Consider the following 18,093-nt stretch of genomic DNA (forward strand, 5'->3'; position numbering starts at 1 on the left):
GAAAATGCAAAGTTAGGTGGGAAAATAAGTTGTGAAAAGGACACAGAGAGGCCTCAGTGGTGTTGGGCAAATTGATGGGATTGAAGGCCGATGAATCCCCAGGGTCTGATAATCTGTATCCCGTAGTACTTAAGGAAGTGGCCCTAGAAATAGTGGATGCTTTAGTGGTCATCTTCCAAGATTCTATAGGCTCTGGAATTGGAAGGTAGCTAATGTAACCCCACTATTTAAAAAGGGAAGTAGAGAGAAAACAGGGAATTATAGACCAGTCAGCCAGACTTCAGTAATAGGGAAAATTCTAGAGTCCATTATCAAAGATTTTGTAAGAGAGCACTTGATAAACAGTGGTAGAATCAGACAGAGTCAGCATGGATTTACAAAATAGGAAATCATGCTTGACAAATGTACTGCAATTCTTTGAAGATGTGACTGGTAGACTTGATGAGGGGAAGCTAGTGGATGTGGTTTACTTGGACTTTCGAAAGGATTTCAACAAAGTCCCATGTAAGAGATTAGCGTGTAAAATTAAAGCACATGGGACTGGGAGGAGTGTATTGAGATGGATAGAAAACCAGTTGGCAGACAGAAAATGAAGAGTAGGAATAAATGGGTCATTTTCCAAATGGTAGGTAGTGACTAGTGGGGTCCTATAGGAATCAGTGCTAGGACTCCGGCTATTCACAGTATGTATTAATGACTTAGATGAGGCAACTAAATGAAACATCTCCAAATTTGCAGATGACACCAAAGCTGGATGGGGGCCGGGGATGGGGGCGGGGGGGACGGACGCTGGTGCTGTTGAGCTGTCAGGAATGTGACTTGGACAAATTGAGTGAATGCACAAATGCATGGCAGGTGCAGTATAGTGTGGATTAATTATCCACTTCGGTAGCAAAAACAGGAAGACAGATTATTATCTGAATGCTCTTGGAGGTTCCGGGAGTGGCCCAGTACTTCGTGTCGGTGTGTGTGCTTGATCCTGGACCGGTAGACGGGCGCCGCAACAGCTCAGTGACTATCACTGCTGGCTGTGCAGATACATGGATTTGGGCCTGTGTCTGTGGGAGTTTGCGCATTCTCCCTGTGGTTGCGTGGGTTTCCTCCGGGCGCTCCGGTTTCCTCCCACACCCCAAAGATGTGCTCTTAGGCTGATTGGTTTACCAAATTGACACTATTCTCCCCTGAATCTGGCTAAGTTAGGGGTTCCATTCGTAGACACGCAGGGTAGAATAGGTGTAGGGTGATGCGGCGGCGCGGGCTCGTTGGGCCGAAGGGCCTGTTTCCCGTGCTGGGTTGTTCTTTGGGAGGGATGTGTAATGAGATCTGGGTTTCCTTGTACACCAGTTACTGAAGGTAAGCACGCAGGTACAGCAAGGGGTAAAGAAGGTAAATGGTATGTTGGCCTTCATAGCAAGAGGATTCAAATACAGAACAGAGGAATGTCTTGCTGCAATTATATAGGGCCTTGGCAAAGCTGCACCTGGAATATTGTGTGTAGTTTTGTTCTCCTTATCTGAGGAAGCATGTTCTTGCTCTAGAGGGAGTGCAGATTTACCAGACTGATTCGTGGGATGGGGGTTTGTTGCATGAGGAGAGATTGAGTCAGTTAAGATTATGTTTGCTGGAGTTTGGAAGAATGAGGGAGGGGATCTGAAAGAAACCTATAAAATTCTAACAGGACTAGGCAGAATAGATGCAGGAAGGATGTTCCTGATGATGGAGGTGTCCAGAACCAGGGCTCACAGTCTAAGCTATGGGCAATGCTTTTAGGACTGAGATGAGAAGAAATTCTTCACCTAGAGAATAGTAAGACTGTGGAATTTGCTACCACAGAAAGCAGTTGAAACTAAAACATTGTATGTTTTCAAGAAAGGGTTAGATACAGCTCTTGGGGCAAAGGGATATGGATGGAATGTGGAACCAGGCTAATGGGTTGGATGATCAGCCAAGATCATAATGAAGGACTGAATGGCCTTCTCCTGCTCCTATTATCTGTGTTTTTAAATGAATCAGATGAGTGGGAAAGAACACGGCAGATTCAATATAATATGAGGAATTGTGTGCTTAAAAATTGTGAAAAATAGAAAGGTAGCATATTTGTTTAAATGCTGAGGGGGCTGAAAAATGTTGGCTTTCAAAGGGATTTTAGTATTCAGTACACAAGTTTCAGAAAGTTAACAAAGTTTGAATTTATTATTATCACAAGTAGGCTTACATCAATACTGCAATAATGTTATTGGGAAAAGAAGATACAGCAAGTAATCAGGAAAGCAAATGGTATGGCAGCCATTCTTAGAAAAGGATTGGAATAAGTGTCCAAAGATGTTCAGGCTAGGTGGATTGGCCATGTTAAATTGCCCCTCAATTATTGTTGGAGCTGCAGCCATTCAGACAAGTGGAGAGTATTGCATTACAGTCCTGACTTGAGTCTTGTAGATGGTGGGCAGGTTTGGAGGAGTGACTCAGTCACTGACTTTGTTGCTGTAGGATCGCTAGTCTCTGACCTGCCGTGGTAGTCGCAGCATTTATATGGCTGGTGCAGAACAATGGCGAATCCCAGGATGTTGATGTTGGGGGGATTTAACAGATGACAATGCGATGATGACCAGACAATGTTTTTGCCGTAAAAACAGAAATGCTGGAAAATCTCAGCAAGTCTGACGGCATCTGTGGAGAGAGAATAGAGCCAATGCTTTGAGACTGGATGACCCTTCGTCAGAGCTGAAGACAAAGAAAATTGGACGAGATAATATTTTTGCCATGTTAATTGGGGCGGTACGGTGGCACAGTGGTTAGCACTGCTGCCTCACAGCACCAGGATTCCTGGCTTGGCTCACTGTCTATGCGGAGTTTGCACATTCTCCCTGTGCCTGCATGGGTTTCCTCCAAATGCTGTGGTTTCCTCCCACAGTCTGGAAGATGTGGCGGTTACGTTGATTGGCCATGCTAAATTACCTCTTAGTGTCAGGGAGATTAGGAGGGTAAATATGTGGGGTTATGGGAACAGGACCTGGGTTGGATTGTTGTTGGTGCAGTCTTGATGGGCTAAATGGCCTCCTTCTTCATTGTAGATTCTATAAATGCCAGCCAGGACACCAAGGATGACTTTGAAATGGTGCCATGGGATCTTTTACGTCCACCTGAGAGGACAGTTTAATGTTTTGTCCGAAAGATAGCACCTTCGACAGTACTGCACTCCCTCAATGCTGCACTGGTTTGGCATCTCACTCAGTCCTGGAGTGAGATTTAAAATCAGAACCTTGTGTCATAAAAGCAATCGTGGGCCAATTAAGCCACAGCTGACACCTAAATTCAAGACAGAGATCCTTTTAGATTTTTTGGATACTAAGGGATAGTGTGGTAAAGTGGAATTAAAGTAAAAAGTCATCTGAGATCTTATTGAACGGCAGAGCAGACCTGAAGTCCTGAATGATCTCCTCCAGCTATATTTCTGTTCTGAGGAAACATTTTGAAACCTAATAATGGTGTGTGTGTAATCGGTAACAAAGGATGTAGTGGCCGTGTACACTGACGCTCCAAACATCATATAATGTGTTCCACTTGACAGGATGCTTTTCCTTGTATTTGTTTATTTTGTAATATCTGTTATTAGCAACTAATATTCTATTCCCTCATTTCACCTCCTGCCACCAAAGAAAAATATACAATAAGTAAAAAGGAGAAAAAAGCAGCTTAAATCAGCAATTGGTCACCTCTGTCTTGTGTGGTATAAGTTTGTTCAGCACAGAGATTGCTGATGGAAGTAGTGTTAAACTGCTTTCGATACTTTCAGCATCGAAAATCCTACTTATTGATTGATACACACACACATCCTGTTTCTTGACACACACACACACACACACACCCTGTTTAATGATACAGGCATGCACGTGCGCGCGCGCGCACACACACACACACACACACACACACACACAGAATTGATTGGTATAGTCTCTGCATATTTATAGGTGAGATGGAAGCAGCTTCACAAAAGATGTAGGTTCCAGAAAGGGGGTAAAGTTGTATCCAAGTATGGGCAGTAATGTTTTTGCAGAAATTGTAATTTCAGAATTTAAAACTTACTGTTCCTTTTATGCATCTTTCAGATAGCGAGTTATGTGAACAAATCTGCAACGGATGTGTCTGTATTACAAAGGTCGCTCGCAATCTTGGAGTCTATGGTGTTGAACAGCTATGATCTCTACCAGAAGGTGGCACAAGAGATCACCATTGGCCAACTAATGCCACATTTACAAGGGTAAGTTCTCATCAGTCTTTAGCTAGAAGAAAACAGTTAAGATTTTGAGGCAGATTAGTATAATGAGTCTTGAGTAAGTATGATAAAAAGGATTTAGGTGCACTCGAAATACAAAATGAAACCAGAACTGACGAGATTCTAACGATCAGAAAAGCTTGAAGAAGAATACTTATTAGTGACTGACTGGAGGGTAGGTTTGATGGGATAGACATAGAGATGTTTCTATTTATGGGGAGAGTCCAGAACTAATGATCATACATATGAGTGTAGTTATTCAATCCAATAAGAAACTTGAATGTAGAACTCTATCACGGAGAGTAGTTAAGATGAGTAACATATCTGTTTTTAAGGGTGGGCTAGATAAGTATGTGAGGGAGAAAGGAATAAAAGGAAATGCTGATAGTGTTAGATGAAGACAGGTGGGAAGAGGCTCAGCTGGAACCTAGTTCTGTGAGGCAGTAATCAAACTATTTGGATGAAGGGGCCAAATGTATTGTAGTTAAATTTGCTGATGACTCCAAGATAGGTGGGAAAATATGTTGTCCAGAGAGTCTGCAAAGGGATATAGGCATGTTAAGCGAGTGGGCAAAATCTTAGCAGAAGGAGTATATTCTGGGAAAATGTGAAATTGTCCACTTTGGCAGGAAGGATGGAAAAACCGTACATTATTTAAGAACATAAGAACATAAGAAATAGGAGCAGGAGTAGGCCATCTAGCCCTTCGAGCCTGCCCCGCCATTCAATAAGATCATGGCTGATCTGTCGTGGCTCAGTTCCACATTCCCACCCTCTCCCCATAACCCTTAATCCCCTTGCTTATCAAAAACCCCTCAAGATTGAAGAACTCAGTGGTACAGAGGGATCTGTGTGTCCTAGTGAATGAATCACAAAGTTAGAATGCAGCTAAAACAAGTAATTCAGAAGACCAATGGAATGTTGGTGTTTATTGCTAGAGGAATGGAATATAAAAGTAGGGTGGTTTTACTGCAGCTATACAGGCCATTAGTAGGATCACATCTGTAGAACTGTGTACAGTTTTGGTCTCCTTATTTCAAAACAGCTCTAATTACATTAGAAACAGCCCAGAGAAGGTTCACTCAACCTATTGCTGGGATGAGGGGCTTATCTTTATGAAGAAATGTTGGACCTATACCCACTGGAGTTTAGAAGAGTGAGAAGTAATGTTACGGAAACATATCAGATTGTGGGGGGTTTGGCAGAGTAGCAACCCGGAGGATATTTCCACTTGTGGGAGGGACTAGGAGACAAAGTTTAAAAATAAGGGCTGGGATTCTCCCAAAAATATTCTAAGTTCCCAACGTGCTGGAAAATGGGAGTGAACTCCACTGGGCTTTTTGGTGTGATTTCCAGAAAGAATCTCTGACATTTTGGAAATCTGTCGGTGGGGCCTATTGCCACTGGATCGGCCCTCAGCACGCCGCTGAGCGGGCCACTGCATTTGTGCCGATCTGTCAGCGTGGAGATTGGCGCATGTGCAGTGGTCACCCACTGCCAGCCTCCAGATCACTGGCCACCCCTGCGACCTTGCATCGCTGGCCTCCTGGGCCAGCCTGTATGTCTCCTCACCCACCCCCGCCTCCTGGCCAGTCCCAATCTCTCCTCTCCCCAACCCTGACAGCCAAGACCCCTCCCCTATCTGGATGGCCAGTCCAAATCACCCTTTTCCTCTCTCCCCCACTGATCCTGATTACAGAGTGGCAGTGGGTACCACTGATTGCCTCCCTGAAAAGAGGCCCTGCTGCTTTGGCACTGTCTGACGCCTAGTAGTAAGTGCCAATGTGCCCCGTGGGCAATGCCAGTTTGCTCCATGGGCGGTGTCACAGTGCCAGGCCTGCCCAAGGGACACCCCTCTTATCCCTGACTGCCGTGGGGGTGGGGGTGGGGAGGGGGGCCTCAATGACCTCTGTTTCTTCCAGTGGGGTCAGGCCACCTGTTCTCAATTAGCAGGGAGCAGGAGTAAACCCCGCTGGAGTGAGCCACTCCTGGCGGGGGATCGGGGAGGCACTAGCAGGCCTGGAAATTTCAGTCCTGGGCCTGCTAATCATATGGGAATTGCGATTTCCCTGTTGTAATTAGCTCCTAAGTACACAGCGCCCAGCAGGAAGACTGCTAAACTGCCCCAGATGATGTTTCCTGGCCTGCTGCATTACTCGAGCAGCGCAACGGCCTGGGAGAACCGCCCCCAAGCATTTAAAACAGAGATGACGCGAAATGCTTCTCAGAATGTGGAATTCTCTTGCCAGAAAGCAGTGGAGACTGGGTCATCAAACCTATTCAAGGCCTAGTTAGACAGGTTTTTGGTAGACAAGGGAATCGAGGGTTAAGACAGACAAATTGGAGTTGAAACCACTGCAAGATTAGCCTTGGTCTACCGAATGGTGGAGTAGGCTAGAAGGGCTGAATGGCCTACTTCTGCTCATAAGTCCTGTGCCCCTTGGCCAGATACCCAGATTCTGTGCTGTAAATTCTGCATTAAGGAGGTGGTTATGTACTTGCATCTGTTTTTGTGAGATGACTCACTGGAATACTGTGTTTAATTTTGATCTGTGTACCTTATGGCAGCCAGTATCCAGAATCCTTGAGCAGGCTGTTTCTTTTCTCACTTCTCTAGGCTAATTGTTCACTGGTTGAAAGAACGTTCCATGCTCACTGAGCAATTTGCATTTAACAAATGAGTTCAAGAGGAGAAGGTTGACGGGAGATTTAGTGGAGGTTCAGAATTCTGATGGCTTTTAATAGACTAAGGGCTATCAAAAATTGCCAAATGAGCAAATAAACTAGAGAGTTTCAGACCCATTTTTTGGGTGAGTTTGAAAACTCAATCTTATGACACTCTCACTTTTTTTTGACAGAATCAATGGGATGGGGGGGGGTTGGTGGGGCACTGGGGAGCAGTGCGGAGCCTAAGCTTGTCGGCGAAGCCAGGTGCAGACTGCTTGAGACGCCAATGCGCAGGCACCCTGATTTTCCAGTAAGCTGAGAGATCTCCTGCCAGAAAGATTGCACCCTATATAGGGAGAAATTGCTTCCAATGGCAGAAAGGTTGATAATTACAGGATGCAGGATGCCAATTTAAGATAATTAGCAAAAAAGACCCAAGTTGTTGTGATCCGGTTGCCTTGCCTGAAAGAGGGGTTGAACTTGGATATATACTTATAAAGGGGAAATGTGCAGGGTTATGTGGGAAGAGCAGAGGAACAGGACAATCTGATTCGTTCTTCCAAAGAGTTGGCACAGGAACTTTGAGTTGGCCTCGTCCTCAGTTCTGTGACTCATGCACCAGGTGTAGTTTTGGGAGGGTGAATGATTAGCCTGCTCCCAAGCCTTATGTTAATGCAACCAACATGTGGCTTGCAAAAGGTACATGTTTTGACTCTCTGTCCAATAAATCATTAGTTCCCCCAGGGGCTTTTTTTTTAAACAGCTGGCCTCCTCAGTGCTTCAGCTATGATGGGGCATGTGCTGGAATATAACAATTTAGACATCCCTTCATATGAACAAGGGGTAGAAATTGATGGATATCTGGATATGCAAGGCATTCTCAACATAGGAGTTTAGGGAATGCTATTTGTTGAAAACAAAATTCCTTCTTTCTAAGTTACAATTCCTGTTTGAATGACTATGATTCCCCTCTTGAATGAATTAAATGGGGAAGCATGGGGAACCGAAGCTAAAATTTTACTTCTCCACGTTTCTGTATAAGCAACTATGCATGTCAGTATCCAGAGTACAAAAGTATCAGTACTATTTAAATGGAGCTGTTCACTAAGATGCCAGATAAGAAGCTTCTTGTTAGAGTGTTGAGACTCAAAATAACCAGGAAATATTTACAAATTAAGAAGCCACCCTGTCCAGATGGAATTCATCCAAGGTTGCTGAGGGAAGTAATTTTGGAAATATCAGAACAACTGTCCATAGTCTATCAGTCCTTTTTGGATATGAGAGTGTTTGTTTTCAGAGTCTGAAGGAGGCTGTTCAGCCCATCGAGTCTGCACCGACTCTTCAACATAGCATTCCATCCATCCTGTAACTCTACATATTTACCCCAGTAAACCCTCTAACTTGTACATCTTTAGACTGTGGGGAGAAACTGGAGCACCCCCCCCCCCCACCCCCACCCCAAGGAAACTCCACACAGTCAAGGCTGGAATCAAACCCAGGGCCCTGGCACTGTGAGGCAACAGTGCTAACGCCTGCGCCACCGTGTCATCAGAGGATGGGTGGGTTGCAGATGTTATACTGGGGAATGCTAAAGAAAGATGCAACAGAGGTTCCAAATTCTGACAGATTAGGTAGGGAAGAATTGTTTCCAAGGCAGGGGATTGATAACAGAGGACTCCGATTTCAAAAAAATGGAGAGAGGGCAGCTCTGATTTGCCAGCCTAATATTGGTGGTATGGGGATTTTTTTCAGTATGTTAATTTTGTACAAAATTGATTAACACTGGGAAAAATATAGATGAATGGAAGCTAACATGTATTTGTTAAAGCAAAATGGTGCTTGACTAATGAGTGCTTTGGTGAAGTAATGGACAGGACCATTCGTATGGTGTACATGAACCTTTAAAAGCAATTTGATAAGGAATCATGTGATAGACTTGCTAGCAAAATGGAAACTCATGAAACTGAAGGGACAGAGGCTGTGTCGAAACAATGGTTAAGAGACAGAAGGCAAGAGTGTAGTTGTAGTGACTTCAATCATGCCATTGAGGTTGGATTATTGGAATATGAGTTCCCTGATTAAAGAATCGATTGATGGGCCAATCAGGGAGTCTTTTTCTTGTATTTAACTGGGAGTGTCAGTTCCTCTGGCACTCCTGAAGGTAGACTGCTGACTGGTAGCACTTTCTGTACAGCTGTTGGAATTGTAAGTAAAGGGATTTTGGTCTCCAGAGAAATATTACAGTAGTGATAAATGTTTTTCAGACTGGAGGGGGACTGTGGTGCTGGAACCACTGCTCTATTTGATAGATATTAATTTTTGGGGACTTGCATATATAGGGCAGAGTTTCAAAGTTTGTATGTGGCATAGAATTTGGAATTTTCATAAACAACGAAAAGGATAGTGACACGCTTCAGGGGGACATACAGTAGTGAACTGGGCAGTCACGCGGCAGATGGAGTTTAATGCAGAGATGTGTGAAGTGATAAATGTTGGGAGGAGGAATAAGAAGTGCAATATAGACTAAACTGCACAATCGTAAGGAAGAGCATCTGGGAGTGTCAATACACAAATTTTTAAAAGTGAAAAGTTTTAAAGCAAAAAATACATGGTATCCTTAGCTTTATAAATAGAGGCACAGAGTGCAATAGCAAGGAAGTTACATTGAACCTTTATAAATCACAGGTTAGGCTTCAGCTGGTTTTTGTCCAATGCTGAACATTGCGTTGCGTGATGGATATCACAGCCTTAGAGATGATGAAGAGGAGATTTCATAGAATCATTGAATGTTGCAACACAGAAGGAGGCCGTTTGGCCCATTACATCCATGCTGGCTGTCTGGAAGAGCAGCTCACCAAGCCCTACTCCCCAGTTTTTTCCCCAGTGGAAATTTATTGCAATGGTACCAGAGTTCAGGGACTCCAGCTGAGTGGAAAGACGAGAGAAGATGCGCTGCTACTCCTTAAAATGAGAAAAAAGGAAAATTTGATAGCGATTCAGAACTCTGAAATGTTTTGAGGCAGTTCACAAGGAGAAACTGTTTCTGGCAGAGCCAATAACTAGAGGACGCAGTTAAGGGAGCAACTGTTTTACACAGTGAATTGTCATTGGGAATGCATTGTTTGAATAGATGGTGGAAGCAGATGGAATAGTGATTTTTGCAAGGTAGGAAGAAACATAGTGTCAGGGTGGGGGGGAGGGGTTGGAATTCAGGGCCCAGGGAGGGGGACTAATTGGATAGCTTTGTGAAAGTGCTAGCACCCGTATGATAGCTGAATGTGTTTGATGATTCTGTGATCTTCTCACCAGATGGGTGATTTGATAATTGTTTTCCAAAATTACCTGTACTTAACCCAGGATGTGCTTCATAGCAAATGCTCCTTTAATATACTTCCTTTCTTAAAATCATGATGAGAGTTGGATGAGTTACAAATTTCAGTCAGAACTAAATTACAGTGTGTCAAATTTCAAGCTTTTTTGTGTGTTCCATGCATATTTTCACTACAGCAACGTGGCCCACGTATGTTGTTTAGTACTGCAATATTGTCCTTCCACCTTTTGATTTATTATTGTCACGTATATTGGGGTACAGTGAAAAGTATCGTTTCTTGTGTGCTATTCAGACAAAACATACCATTCATAGTGTACTTAGGGAGAAGGAAAAGAGAGGGTGCAGAAATTGCACTAAGAATCCTACTTGAAGGGAAAAAAATAACATAGTGGAGACCTAGATGGTTAAGATGGTTAAATGTTCCTTAAAGAAGCATTTCATACTTAAAGGAGAAATGAATTGTGTGTTTACTGTGACCACAGTCGAGTGCTGTTAGAAATAATATGTCACAAGTGATGGTGCTGTGTGGCAGCACTGATTTATGGACGAGAAACATGCCTGGTGTGTTTCCTACAGCTGGCTCATAGCCAGCAATTTGCTTTTTATCAGCAGTGCATGGTTGTAAATCTGATGTCCATGATTTAATTTTGTTGGTAGAATTGACCTTAAAGTCATGTTCAAGATGTACAGAAAAAAACCAATGCGTTTCCAACTTAATGTTTTTTGTTGTTATTTTGGTCACAAAAGGTCGGACCCTGACATTCAGACTTACACGATTGCTGTGATTAATGCACTCTTCCTTAAAGCTCCTGATGACAAGAGACAGGTATTTATACAGACATGCTTTGATCTGATATCCACCAATTTGTCGGTTGTTAATGTTGCTGCACTTATGATCTGTGTCAAGCATAGAGTTTTGAGTGTGTGTCTGTGTATCTGTGTGTTACCCCCATCTGAGAACTGGACAATGTCTTTACATTATCAGCTTTTTATTCTGCTTAAAATGTATGATGCGCACTATTTTAATCATCTACTTTACATCTTGAAGGTGAGCTTACACTATGCATCCCTCGTTGGTATTTACCAATGGATTTCAGTGGTTTGATTTCTATCTTTTTTTTGCAACTGCTAAATCTGTGTGGCCATTTGATCCATTGGATTTGATTGCTGATAAATGTTCAGAACTGATATGGATAGATTCTGTCATGCCAAAGTATTAAGGATGATGGAACCGAGGTGGGACTTGTGATCCGGTGGCCGGTGGAATAGCTTTGAAGGTCTGAATGGCCTACTCCTGTTCCTGTTCACCCGTATTCCACTTAGCCTTAGTGGATACTTGATGACCGAGGTGCTATTGGTGCTACCTTGTTCAGTTTCATGATGTCTGCCCCAATAAAACAGGAGGTTATACTTTATGGAACATCTCATTTAGGGCTTGGCATTTCCCTGTTTTTCAAGCTCTACAATAAATAAACCTGTATAAATAATGATAAGAGAATACAGTGATGATTCAACCTTCAATGTCTTTGTTATTTCTGTCACTTGAATTGTAACTGGACAAAAATCCACAGGCCTGATTTAATAATCCATTAAACACAAGCTCTTCAGAGCAGTTTCAAAATTTGAATTTAGTTTAAGAATCCAGAAATTAAAAGCTGATTAAGGGTAATCAGAAAGCTGTCAGATTGTCATTTTTAAAAGAAAGGTTCACTCATGGGGAGGAAATCTGCCATCATTACCAGACCTGGCCTGAATGTGACTCCAGACTCCAGACTCCAGCCAGTGTGCCGCTTAGTTGTATCAAACCACATCTAATGGCTCAAGGAGGGTGGTCACCACCACTTTCTTAGGACAACTGGGGATGGGCAAGATATGATGATCTTCCCATTGGAAGCCAGGCTCCACGAATGAATCGATCATAAAAAAAATCAGGGTCTGTGGCTGCCTAACAATCACACTTCTCCCTCTTTATAAATACTTACGTCAAAACTGGCCAAGGTTCCTGAATGAAGCTGACCTCAAACTGAAGCTAAGCAATGTTCCACTGATGTTAAGCAGCACAGCTACTTTGGAATTTGGTGCATTTTAATTTTCAATTACTTTGTCATCTCGATCACAAATCTGTGTTTCTTCCTGTGCCTTGTTGGCAAAATTTTATTCGTTGACCTGTTCAAAGTTTGGAGAAAGGAGTATTCTCCCCTTGCTTGGCAGGAGCTGAGGAGTGCCAAGGCGAGTGAGAATTTCAATGTTTTAAAAGATTTTAGTTTATTTATTCATGTCACAAGTAGCCTTTGTTTTTATAGACTGAGGCAGCCTGCGGAAAACATTTCCAATAGTGAGATAAGGGTTGACATGTAGTTTGGATTTTAGTGGGTGTGTTTTCAGTTTATTTTCGAGATCCATTCAATGCAACACAGCAGTGCGTTCAAGTTTGGTTCAGGGGCTGGCAGTAAAAGCTGGTCTCCAAGTTTGCTTTTCTTTTTCTTTTCACTGCTGTCATGTTAATTCTTTTAAGTTCTGGTCGATAAAAGAAAACCATTTTAAAACTCATATCAATGCTGTCCCCTCACCCATTCAAATGAATGAATGGACCTAATACCAGTGAACCTAATGAGCACATCTTTTGGACTGTGGGAGGAAACTGGAGCATCCAGAGGAGCCCATGCAGACATAGGGACAACACACAGACAGTGACCCAAGCTGGGAATTGAACCCAGGTCCGTGACGCTGTGAGGCAGCAGTGCTAACCACTATGACACCCTGTTTTTAGTCACTGAGACAGCAGCCTCTGAAATAAGAAGTACAACATTGAAACCTCCACTGTGCTTCCCTGCTCTGGGCAAAAGGGATAGTTGCCCCTATCTCACTGTTGATGGTTAAAAATACATCAGAATTAGAACTAGACTATTTTAGCCATTCTGCTTTGAATCTGTAACTTGCCCTCTTGAGCTGATTTTTAATGATCAAACCCTGCTTATTGAAAATATGGCTGCGGGTTCTTACATGGGAGCAATAAGAAAGAAACGGGATGAAACTTAAATATAAATAGAAGTAAAGTAGATAAAAGATGGATCAGTTGGGGGAAAACTGTTTAGACTTAAAATTTGGACAGAACAGGAATGGGCAACATGAAGGAATAGTTGAAGCAAGGAATGAAAGAACCAGCAGGATTGAGGCACTTTGATGAATGGGGAGAAAGTGCTTCCACTGGCAGCGTGGTTCAGATTTAACATAATTGGCAAATTGACCAGAAGCGACATGAGAATTTTTTTTGTGCAGCAATTTTGAAAACTGTCTGAAAGGTTACAGGAGCAGATTCAGTCATAACATTCGAAAGCGAATTAGATGAATACATGAATGGGAAGGTTAGCGGGGCTATTTGGCACACAAGCACGGGAAAATGTGCAGATTCCATACAGACAGCGACCCAAGCCGGGAATCGAATCCAGGTCCATGGAGCTGTGGGGCAGCAGTGCTAACCACTGTGCTACCGTGCTACCCAGGTAAGTTTATAGGGGGAGTGAGAAGATTGATTTTTTTTCCTTAGGTATAATTTTAGTACGTTTGGTAATGTTGAATTTAGTAATCAAAGGTTAATCTGAGGTAAGTAAAGCAGCTATCCAATTCTCGATTCTAGATGTTTATTCAGTAAACACACAGGGAAAAATGGAATTTGGTGAGAATGACTAATGGGGTGAGAGCTGCAGTGGGTGTTTGGGGGGGGGCGTTTAAAAGATAACGATATACTGTTGCTGCTCAACTGAGGTGACTGAAGTCAATGCACATTTTAATGAAGAACAAGTGGAATTGATTTTTGTGGTGAGCTGAGCTGCGGTAATGTAGGGTTAAATGTACAGCTGGTGTTCTTTTAATAAGAAAAACTATGAATTATGTTCCAGATTTGGCTTAATCAGCTCTGCGTAAAATATGACTAAAGTGCTTTGTTTAGTATGAGGGAGTTGTTCAACTTGTTATTAACCTATTAATGTGCAAGTTGATGCGTTGTTTAGCAGTATTCACGTAACACCAGCTGAACTCTTACATATCCTGGACGTAATTCTCCGTCCGCTCATACTGGTGAAATTCTCTGGTCCCGCTGCAGTGAAAGGGGATTTGGCTGGGCACCAAATGCTCCATCCTCGCTGGGAGCAGTGGTGGGACGTAAATAGCTGAAGAATTCCAGCCCTTGTTCTGTTTTTACTAGCCAAGTTTATGAGCCTTCCCTTGATTGTAAAGCTTTACATATGGAACTTCATTCAGTGCCTTCTGGAATCTAATGTGCTATCTCGGGCAGGATTCGCTGGCCTCCCTGTGGCATTTTTTTTGGCACTTGGCTGGCGGTGGGATCTTCTGTTCCAACTGCTCTTAATGGAATTTCCCATTAACTTCATCCCATGCCATCGGGAAAACCCGCCGCGGCAGTGCGCCCTCAGCAGGACCAGAAGATCCCACAGCTTGGACAGCTGGAATGTTCTAGCTATAATCTTTATGAACTAAGTGATTTGATGCCTCCAAATATTCCTGTAAACATGACTTAAGGTTTTCTAAATCCACACATGGCTACCCTTTAGCATATTACTGTATCTGATGATTGATAATTACATGACAAATACCTCAGAACATTTTTACACTCTCTTTTCCTTTTAATTTCTGTTTGTTCCCATCTTGTGATTTGACCTTGAATACACCCCAGGCTCATCGGATGATTGTCCTTGCCGGCTACAAACTCCTATCCAAAATAATTTGGGACAGGCTGAATCCAGCTCCAAACGTCATGCACCATAGATGCAAAAACTGTCCACAGCATGACTTACTGTTAATTTGGTAATCCTTCTTAGAATTCTACAGCGCAGGGGGAGGCCATTCGGTCCATCGAGCCCGTAACCCACATATTTACACTGCTAGTCCCCTTGACACTAATGGGCAATTTATCATGGCCAATCCACCTAACCTGCAGATTTTGGACTATGGGACAAAACTGGGACACCTGGAGGAAACCCACACAGACACAGGGAGAATGTGCAAACTCCATGCAGACAGTCACATGAGATCAAAATTGAACCTGGGTCCCTGGCGCTGTGAGGCAGCAGTGTGAACCACTGTGTTGATAGGAATAGATTGGTGGTGGACTGTACTTTTCCTGGGTGTAGGGCACTGATAAAAAAGACAACTCATGCATCAATCTAAGGCAGCTATCAGCATTGGCATGACTGAGAGTATACTGGAGTACTTGAGTAACATCACCTTTGGTTTGCTATAGGCAAAATTCAAGGTGTGGGGTCATTTAACTTTCCTGGTGCTACACTTCTTGCTGGGGTATCACTACTTGCAGTTTCCCTTCACTTTAGCACTGGAAAGCTGATCCATGTCTGAATCTGCGGTCACAGCCTGTATGCGCATGGAACTTTGACAGCTGGCATTCAGTGTGTTTTCCTCAATGTTTCCGTAGCTCCATCTGCTGCACAGGTGAAAAGAAGCTCCATTACATTTCCCTTGTTCTGATGGCCCCTGCAGCTGGATCGAAACTGGGGGCTTGGCAGTAAGAGGAGTCCCATCACTTTCTCAACATAATTTACAGTTGCACTGTGATCGCCCACACTTCCTACACTAAGTAGTTGTCTGCAGCTACACATATGATATTCCCACCTGACTGGTAGTACTGAAAGCATTTTAAAAATGCTTCAATCTGAATGTTTAATGCATTTTGCTTTAGTGCATTGGGGGGTGGCACAGTGGTTAGAACGGCTACCTCACAGTACCAGGGACCCAGGTTCGATTCCTGGCTTGGGTCACTGTCTATGCTGCGTCTGTACATGCTCCCTGTGTCTGCGTGGGTTTATACTGGGTGCTCTGGTTTCCTCCCATAATCCAAAAGACATTCTGGTTAGGTGCTTTGGCCATGCTAAGTTCTGTCTGTGTACCCGAACAGGCACTGAAAGTGTGGCAACTAGGGGATTTTCACAGTGATTTCATTGCAGTGTTAATGTAAGCCTACTTGTGACACTAATAAATAAATTTGTTATCGAGAGAACAGATATTGACATGTAGCCTCACTAACAGGCACCTTGATGTTGATGGTATTGTTCTGTAGCACTATCAACACTTGCAATTCATGGGATTTGTTTTATGGGATGTTTGTGAATGCAGGTCTTTACGGTAGTACTTAATGATGCATGGCTAAAGGCGATATGACTCTGCTCAACGAGGCATCTTAGCACACAGCGATGCCTATAATGAAGTAAACATAGCTGAATAATTTCACCACTGAATCTTGCTCAGCTTGATACTGAATAATGCAAAATATGTGCACATACTTCACCATAATATTCCCAGCCAAGTTCAGATAAAATCTCACAGGGTGTGGCTATGGAACCAAGGAAATTTTAAAAGGTTATCCCTTAGTTTGACTGTTTGTCCCGCACCCCTTAAGGGACACCTTCCGTCCCTTATCTTTGGGCCAGCTTCTGGAATCTGGAAGTCTTCTCTTGCCTTTGCCTCCTTGCTTTGTTTGTAACCTTATGCACAATGGCCATTGGCACCTAAGGGGAGTTACCACCATCAGCAACTCCACCCCCCCCCCCCCCCTCACTTCCCACCACCCCCACCCCTACATACATGCACACACACACAGCTCCCATGGTCAAAGTTGGGTTGTGAAAATAATTAGAACGGAGCTTATGGTCTTTTTTCCCTCTGATGCCAGCCCACAAATTGCCAGGTTTTAGTGACTTCTGTTTGGCAAATTGCCATGCTGAGTTTTGAACTCACTACGTTGCCTGTTCTACCAAGAGCTCGTCTCCAGTTGTTTTGGGCTGACAGATGTAATGTCTTATCCATCTCCCCCCCAATGCTGCTTGAAGGACGAGTCAATAATATTTGACCTCATTGGAGGTTCCTGAGAGGAAGAGGATACTGTTCATCTCAAAGTCAGGGAGGGGCTCGTGGGTGAGACAGAATCCAGAGATTGTTATTTTTGAGGTTCTGCTTTTTAATGTAGCCTCTAGCTGTGTGGCCTGGGGTTCGGCTCCTTCCTCTGTGATTGGATCATTGATTCTTAACCCACAGACTGCAATCAGTAAGGATGGGCATCAACATTACCTCCATGATCATCCTCAACACCAGTGCCCCACAAGGCTGTTCCTCAGTCTCCTACTATACTCCTTAAACACCTATGACTGTGTGGCTAAGTTCCCTTCCAACTTGATTTTCAAGTTTGCTGATACCACCGCAGTGGGTCGGTTCCCAAACAATGATGAGACGGAATACAGGAAAGTGATAGAGAATCTGGTGAACTGGTGTGACAATAATAATCTCTCCCTTAATGTCAACAAAATGAAGGAGATAGTCATCAACTTCAGGAAGCGTATTGGAGGACATGCTCCTGGCTACATCAATGGGCCAAAGTAAAAGTGATTGAGAGCTTCAGGTTCTTAGCTGTCCAGTTCATCATCAACCTGTCCTGGTCCCTCCATGCTGACGCTATAGTTAAGAAAGCCCACCAACACCTAAGGAAATATGACCTGTCCGCTATGACGCTCACTAACGTTTACAGATGAACCATAGAAAGCATCCATTCTGGTTGTATCACAGCCTGGTATGGCTCCTGCTCATGAAATCATGAGCTTTCAGATTAAGTGGGGCCTCTCACCTGATGAAGGAATAGCACTCCGAAAGTTCGAGCTACAAATAAACCTGTTGAACTTCAACTTAGTATTGTGAGACGACTTATTGTGCCCACCCCAGTCCAATGCCGGCATCTCCACATCCTGTTTCTTGTGAAGTTGCATGTGGATTTTTTTCTCAATCTGGCCGGTATTATTGG

General features: G+C 43.4%; 1 protein-coding gene across 5 annotated transcripts in view; it reads left to right on the plus strand.

The window, feature by feature from the left end:
* The window catches only part of elmo1 (engulfment and cell motility 1 (ced-12 homolog, C. elegans)), a 259,536-nt gene that overhangs the window by 103,733 nt on the left and 137,710 nt on the right, over window positions 1–18,093 (plus strand). For all 5 annotated transcript variants that reach the window (XM_080203660.1, XM_080203693.1, XM_080203676.1 and 2 more), the window contains 2 exons: window positions 4,107–4,258; window positions 11,019–11,097. In XM_080203660.1, the coding sequence (XP_080059786.1) occupies window positions 4,107–4,258; window positions 11,019–11,097 (231 nt within the window). The remainder of the gene's footprint in view (window positions 1–4,106; window positions 4,259–11,018; window positions 11,098–18,093) is intronic.

The sequence above is a fragment of the Carcharhinus amblyrhynchos genome, chromosome 2, assembly GCF_965287045.1.
Source record: "Carcharhinus amblyrhynchos chromosome 2, sCarAmb.v2.hapA, whole genome shotgun sequence".
NCBI classification, from domain to species: Eukaryota; Metazoa; Chordata; class Chondrichthyes; order Carcharhiniformes; family Carcharhinidae; genus Carcharhinus; species Carcharhinus amblyrhynchos.